General features: G+C 53.7%; 1 protein-coding gene across 1 annotated transcript; it reads left to right on the top strand.

Annotated features, from left to right (window-relative positions):
- Positions 1-352: 352 nt before the first annotated feature.
- Positions 353-7,116, top strand: Iba57 (iron-sulfur cluster assembly factor IBA57). Its single transcript, XM_021211769.2, has 3 exons — positions 353-706; positions 5,784-6,124; positions 6,292-7,116. Exons 1-3 carry the CDS (start codon positions 366-368, stop codon positions 6,684-6,686), a joined length of 1,077 nt encoding a protein of 358 aa, XP_021067428.1. The 5' UTR covers positions 353-365; the 3' UTR covers positions 6,687-7,116.
- The last annotated feature ends 576 nt before the right edge of the window (positions 7,117-7,692 follow it).

Raw genomic sequence — 7,692 nt, 5'->3', positions numbered from 1 at the left:
ATGCTCTACCACTGAGCTATCTATCTCCAGCTTTTTATTTGGAGACAGGATTTTAAGTTGTACAGGCAGGTCTTGAACACACATCCTCCTGCCTCTGCCTCCGCCTCCCGAGAGGCTGGCTGGGATGGCACACCAGGACCGACGTAAGATGGCAAATTTCATGTTTACGTATTTACCACAACCACAAGCGGTTTGAACAGGAGCCAACTAAGGCAAGGGTCGCCGGGTGGCTCTAGCCTCGGTGTTTATCTGGGCTTGCGCACCCATCCGCTGGCTGAGGCCCCGCCCACTTTCCCCCCACGCACGCGCGTCGCCCGCTGCCGCCTGGGTCCGCTGTGGGGCCCGCCTTCACTTTAGCGCCCAAGATGGCAGCGGTGGCGCTGCTTCGGGGCGCGGCTGCGGGGCGCAGAAGCCCGGCTTGGCACTGGCGGCTGAGCGGGACCGCGAGTCGCTGCCTAACCCGTGGCGCCGGCCTTCTTGGCAGCAGCCCCACGGACCGTGTGGCCTGGACTTGCTTCCGGCTGGACGGGCGCGCCTTAGTGCGCGTGCGCGGCCCGGACGCTGCACCCTTCCTGTTGGGACTATCGACCAATGAGCTGCCGCTTTCGGGGCCTCCGACCGGCGCGGCTCAGCCCTCCGCGCGTGCGGCGTATGCCCATTTCCTGAATGTGCAGGGACGCACGCTCTATGACGTCATCCTGTATGGGTGAGCTTTGGGCAGCAGGGCGGGGCAGTAGGGTCCTTAGAGTGCCGAGGGAGCCGGCTATGCAGAATCCCAGGAAGGATGTCCAGGATAAGATTTCTAGGGAATACTGGCTAGACACCCTTGGGAAGAGGCTTAATTAGATGATTCTGGAAATGACTTTCTGAGGACAATCTAGAATTAGGGAAGGGGTCACCTAGATGCGGATGTCCCATGGAAGGCATCCAGGTTGCGCTAGTTACTTGCACAGAGCGTTGTGCCTGGGCCCCCAATAAGTCAAGTCAGAAGCTGCTATACAGTGGCTTCTGGAGTTAAAACATTTTCAAGATGGGGTTTTAGCCTTGTCCCGCCTTCCTCACTTCTTAGATTTCATTGGTCCTTGGGACTTTATTCAAAAGGCCACTTTGCACAGCCACTCTCTCCACAGTGACAGATTGTCCCAGAGTTCTGAGAATCCAGTTTTTTCCTTACTTCTGGTTCCTCTTTGCAGTGCCAGCTGTTTGCCTGTATGGTCTCATCAGCTATACAGCAGACCTGACTGTGACTGTAAATAGTGTTTGCTGGCCAGTCTGGGCAGGGCCTGTGTCCATAGCATTGAGTCTTCAGTTGCTCACCTTTATAGGATCTACGTCCTGAAGTCTCAGCATTGTCTAGTAGGCATGTGAAGGCTCACCCTCCCTATCCTGTTCCTGGGCTGTCTCTCGACTCCTACCGATGTCCAGGCCTGGCTGCCTGTCTCAGCTACCCGGTGCCTTTCCAAGCTGGGTTTTGGTGAGCCGTTTCAGTAGCCCCTAGATGCTCAGGGTGGGAGTATATGGAGAATCCTCATATCTGGAGAATAGTTCCCGAACTCCTGAGGGTGGCCATTCCAGGATGAGAATTGACATCATTATCCAGTAGTTGTCTACATTCTGTGGGGTTGCTGAAAGGCCACAGTAATGTGATTCCTAGAGATCCTTTTTCCACATTACTTCGCTTAGTGAATCTCTGAATCTAGAACTGCATCAGCAAATGACAAATCATGGGCCAGACCTACTGTGACGCTTTGGTATATAGAGTTCGGTGTGAACCCCGGCACGGTTTCTTCCAGGCAGTGTTAGGGCTGTGGTGACTCTGTAGGACCCCCGAGTGAGGGAACTCCCTCGGGTCCGCAGGTCACAGGAATGAGGAAGAGTCCCTCGGAAACAGAGAAGCCGACTTGTAGTAAACACTCGAGGTACTTTAATGTCAGAGTACTCTGGGTGGACTCATATCTCGCGCAGGAGACAGAGGAGTCGACCCAGTCTCTCAGAAGTAAGGGGTTCTTATAGGGTTAGAGTTGGGGGGGAAAACGGGGAAAGTGAGGGTTGGCAAGACTACAAACAAGTGACTCATGTGAAGATAGTATTGAAATTTACAATATAGCGCATTGAGCGGGTGGTGTGTGACCCTGATCGAACTGGGGGAGATATCTCCTTGGCTGATAGTTTGCTCGCTGCACTCCCTCTGTGCTAGCCCCGGTAATGGTAATTGCTCCCCCTCTCGCTCCCTCCCCCCGCTAGCCTCGGCGGCGGCGGCAGCAGGCATTCCCTTATCTTTACAGCCTCGTTAGTCCCAGCAGCTGGGCAGGCTAGCTCTGGCAGGGCAGGCACTCCCCCCTGCGCTCTTTTTACAGTGTTCGGCCTTGAGCCTTTGAATATTTCTTTTAGTTTCAAACATAGGAAGATGGGTGCCTGGCTGGGGCAACTGAGATAATTGCNTAGCTAGCTGTCAGGTGGAGGAACAGAAGNCCTTNAGCTGCCCTAAAAGAACAAAGGCTCTTTACTAGNCACATTCCTAATGATCTAGGGAACAAGTTTTGAGGAAGTGTTAGAATTTAGGGCTCTACAACTCAGGGCCTTAAGCCTAAGCCAGTCACTGCCCTTTGTAGAAAACATGTGTGGACTTCATACTGGAGCCTTGGATCTGACCACGTTTTCAGGATGCCAACATCTCTCCATGTTACCAGTGGGCAGCTGGAGTTGATTCAAGTGCTAGTCTTTGATGGCTTCCATTCCTCATGGTGATTGGCAGTGGTAGCCAGTATAGAAGCAGTTGCCCTCTAGTGTTAGAGACCCTAAGTGTCTGTAGCCTTGGTCCTGCATGTGTTTACAGCTCTTGTGGACCCAGTATAGGGATTCCTCTACTCCTGGCAGCAGCCATGGCTCTTGAATGGGCTACGGAAGTTGAGATTCCTTAGCTGTTGACACCCGCCGTTGTCACTGCTCCTCCGCACAGGGTCTCAGACCCTTGGCTTTAAAGGTTTGATTGGCAGCTCCCTGGAACTCTTCAGTGACTTGGGCCTGCAGTTTCTCTTCTCTGGCTCTTTGCAATCTTTTCTCCTTCTTCAGTCTCAGCTTGCTGTCTCTCTCTGTCTGCCATCTTTCTTCCTACCCAGGCTGTTGTTGAACTGCTCAGCTGTCGCTTCAGCTGTCAGACAGCTGGCAGGCTTACCTTCCCTGCAGCTTTGGCTTGTCAACTGCTCAGCCGCCGCCACCACTGCAGTTCTACCGCCTCTGCTGACCTCTGCTGTCTCTGCTGCTGCCTTCTCTGTTACCAGCCCAGCCCACGCTACAGAAAGCAAGCAAAGAAAACGGAGAGAAGCCTTTTCTTGGGCCTGCTGCTCCCACACTGGGGCAAAGCTCAGGAGAGTTCTCCTCACAGCCTCACTAAGTGAGCCTTCACAGCCTGTTTGTATAGCCCCAGAAAGGATGTTTGGACCAATCACAGGCTTGCCTGTCGGCAACCTTGGTAATGACTGGGGATTGTGTTTTGGACAGCCATAACCCTGCATCTTTAGCAATAGTTACAGCAGATCCTCTTCTAGGCTACCGGGGGGATGCTGTCCATCTGGCCAAATTGAAAGTGGCTGCAAGATCATCTAGAGGTCACTGAGACTTGTAATGGCAAAATGTCTGATAAAAACCATTTCAAACAACTCTGGTGGGAGCTGTGTGGTTAGTGTGGCCCTCTGCTGCATGAAAGTGCTGCTGTGGGCTCAGCTGACTCTGTTTGACAGTGCTTTTGCTGTGGGCAGCATGGGAGAGTCCAGCACCTGCCAACTAGTGAATCACCCATCCCCGACATCTTTGCTTATTCATAAGAAAATAAGCATCAGGACTGCATGCATATAGAATGTTAAATAAGCGGTTGGACCTAGAACTATCTAGGAAACAAATCTTTAGGCTTGCCTGGGAGGGAGGTTCTAGGTTTGGATAGCTGCGGTGAGAAAACTTGTCCTGAGTGTGGGTGGCACCTTCCCATGGCCTGGGATCCCGCACGGAGTGAAAAGGAGAAAGCAAGCTGAGCTCCGGCATCCATCTCTCTCTGCTTCCTGAGGCAGATGCAGGGTGATCGGCAGGCCTCAAATTCCTGCCCCTGCCCCAGTAATGGACTGTGCCCTCTAACTGACCTCCAATAAACGGCTCATTATGGTTTCTTTTGGAACTTGGTTACAGAAGTGAAAAAAGTGACTAATACAAACACTAGTGGGTTTTTGGTGGTTGTTTTGAGGGGATCTTGTGCAGCTCAGTTTGATCTTGAGTTCCATATGTAGCAACCCTGGTCCTCTACTCTCCACTCCTGAAGCACTGGATTTCAGGTGTCTGCCACCACGCTCAGCTAATAGTGGTAAAACAGAAAAAGAAAACCTCCAGATTTTACTGTGCTCAGTACTGTTTTCACCTCAGGGGTAGGTGAGTCCCTCTCATCTGCCTCATGGATTTCTTTCTTTCTCTCCTAAGACTTTCTTATCTGCTATGTCCCTTATTTATCTAGGCTTTCTGATTCAGTAATTTTCCTACCAGTAAGCTTAGCTTTGTCTTCACCGTGGAGCCAGAGAGGCTGTGAGGTCCTGTTTCGGGCAGGACTGAGGACAGGAGCCTGACTGAGAACAACCTTTGTCCAGCCTCAGTCTCTGGGTAGTGTGCCCCCTTGGTCTGTCTGCTTTACCCTGGTGAGGAGGCTTGAGCCAGGCTCATCCCTCCAATTCCTACAGAGCATCAGGCCTTGGTTGCGTCTGCCTGTGCACAGGTTAGCTTGGGTCTCTGTGATCTCAGGCTACTATTGTGTTCCAGGCATCTTGTGATTGGCACTGAGGAACAGGGAGGAACAGGGAGGAGACTGAGGCAGGTGCCTGGGTATCCAGTCACCTTCACAGGGCCTGTTTCCCAGGTGGTAATTATACACTCTTGGTCTGACTGGGTCCATCTGTGGCCATTGGGGAGTCGTGGAACCTCCTGGTGTATTCAGCCAGTCCTTGACAGGATGTGTGGTACCCAGGCCTTACCTCCTACTTCTCCCTTATCCCGACAGCCTCTGAGAAACTGGGGTTCTTCCCTATGTCCTTTCCCAATCCAGTGGGGTGAAATTCTCCATCACAGAATCTAGGTGGTAGGAGGCTGGGTCTGCATCAGCCGTTGTAGGGCCGCTGGGCTCAGCAACTACTCAGGACAATGCCCTTTTTACAGCTGTCACAGCTCTTCTGTCTATGGCATCTGGTGGCCACCTGCCTTACCGCACAGCCATAGTGTGTGTGGTTCTCTTCTCCATGTGAGTTATGCAGGTACAGCCCTCTGTGGATCTGGGTGCACTCGCCACGCATAGGTCTCATTAGTACATTTTATAAGCTCAGCTCTGTGTGGACAGACACCGTTGTCTGGTGTTGGTTCCCACAGTGCCCTTAGCTGCCAGTGTGGACATTCCTTGGGAGGTGTTGTGTATGGCTGAGGGCATGGCTCTATGTACTTGTCTGCTTTGTGAGAAGATCGAGGTTTGCCTGCCCCTAATGTGGCAGAGCGGGCCCATACATCCAAGGTTAGGGCTCCATACGTCTCCATTTGTGTGTGGAGGCAACTTTAGAGGCACAGTCTCATGTCATTGTGGGTATGACTTTTAGTCTGCCATGAGCCAGCAACGGCTATAGCTCACAGACCACACACTGGAGGGGCAGCCCCACATGGCCCTCGGTACTTTTCTCTCTGTGTTTGGTTCTTCACACACTTGGTAAGCTAGCAGTGGGTAGGAACTTCTGCCAGTTCTAAACCATGCCTATCTCCTACAGACTCCTGGAGTGTAAAGAGGAGGCACCAAGCTTTCTCCTGGAGTGTGACAGCTCTGTGCTGGGTGCTTTACAGAAGCACCTCTCCATGTACAAGATCCGGCGGAAGGTCACCGTGGAGCCCTGTCCGGAGCTCCACGTGTGGGCTGTGCTACCCTGTGTCCCCCAAACCTCTGAGGCTGCACCTCTAGAAGAGAGGGTAGAAGGAACCACCATGCTTATCCGTGACCCCCGGACTGCACGTATGGGGTGGCGGCTTCTCACCCAGGATGATGGCCCAGCCCTGGTGCCCAGGGGACAGCTTGGGGACCTCCAAGATTATCACAAGTACCGGTACCAGCAAGGTATGAGTAGGGACAGCTATGCCAGGCTGGGATTGGGGAGAGGTGGGGAGGTTCATGGGGGCAGGTGGACTCCAGAATGGGCAGAGGGGTTGGTAGAGTTGCCCTGCAGGCCCGTTCTTCTCTCTGGACATGGCTATGCTCACTCTCTTGGCTTTTGAACCCCACAGGCATCCCCGAGGGCATCTGTGATCTTCCCCCAGGGATGGCCCTACCCCTGGAGTCCAACCTGGTCTTCATGAATGGCGTGAGCTTCACCAAGGGCTGCTACATTGGGCAGGAGCTGACGGCACGGACCCACCACACAGGTGTCATTCGCAAGCGCCTCTTCCCCGTGAAGCTTGAAGGCCCCCTGCCTGCCAGTGGCATCAGCCCTGGTGCCGTAGTGACAGTGACTGCCACAGGCCAGGCAGCGGGCAAGTTCAGGGCTGGCCAGGGACACGTGGGACTGGCTTTGCTGCGGTCAGAGACAATCAAGGGTCCTCTCCACATCAAGACCCCCGAGAGCCAACTGGTGGCTGTGACTGCCGTGGTGCCGGACTGGTGGCCCACAGCTGCCAAGTAGCTGGATGCTCAGGAGCTCCACTGGCCTTAGAGTTCCCAGATGCCTTTGAGCCTCTGCCCAGGGTCTTCTACTCTCTGTGCTGCGGCTTTAGGGTATGAGTTCCTCCTCCTGTGGTGGCCTTCTGGAACACATCCTCTAGGAAAGTTCCATGTGTTCCAGGCTACAGATTGGCTGATGCTTCCTACAGAGAGCTTACTCTCGTGGGCTGTCAGAAGTCTGCCTGAGAGCAGAGTGACCACCTGGTGCTGGGAGAGAGAACAAGATTTGAGACAGTCCGTATGCCAGGTCTATAGGCCTACGTTGACATCGGCCTGTGTCAGGCACCAGGTCCCTAACCCTGTTTCCCCTTGGAGGAAGGGACTCTGTGCCTGCAGAGTTTCTGGGCCAGACTTCGTGTTCTCTTGAAACTCAGCTCAGGGCAGAGATTGTAAAGGTGGTGTGCAGGGTCGGGAGGGCAGGGTCGGGAGGGCAGGGTCGGGAGGGCAGGGTCAGGAGGTTGGATCCCTTGCGTTGGGAGATGTGTTCTGTGAGCCAGAGGGACTACATCCTACTGTCCCAAGAGCTCTTTTCGTTCCTCAAAGTGAGCTGCTCTCTTTTCATGGTCCCCTGGAAGCTCTAGGAGGGGTGGAGCCCAGGGTCCATCTGGGAGGGGCTTCTGCTCCGCTAACCTTTTGGCTGGTTTGGGCTATCACCATGCTTTTAGTAGGGAGTGACTTGCTGGCCACTGGTGGGGTGCATACCTCCCTCGAACCACTTTTTCTAACCTTTGTAATGTGAACCGAGGGTCTCACCACAAAGCCCAGGGACTGGTAAAGTGTGGTCTGCAAACAGCCCTTTCGGAGCTCTTGTTTCATTTGGGGCAGGTTTGGTAGAACAGACCGTGGGACAGCTGTCCCTGGAGACCACCCACCAGATGGAAGCAGCCCACTGTTGTAGCCCTGGCTTGGTCTTAAACTTGAAGTTCTCCTGCCTCAGCTTTGTGAGTATTAGATTGATAGGCAAGCAC

Source organism: Mus pahari, chromosome 14 (assembly GCF_900095145.1).
Source record: "Mus pahari chromosome 14, PAHARI_EIJ_v1.1, whole genome shotgun sequence".
Taxonomy (NCBI): Eukaryota; Metazoa; Chordata; class Mammalia; order Rodentia; family Muridae; genus Mus; species Mus pahari.
This window is presented reverse-complemented; position numbering and strand designations above follow the sequence as displayed.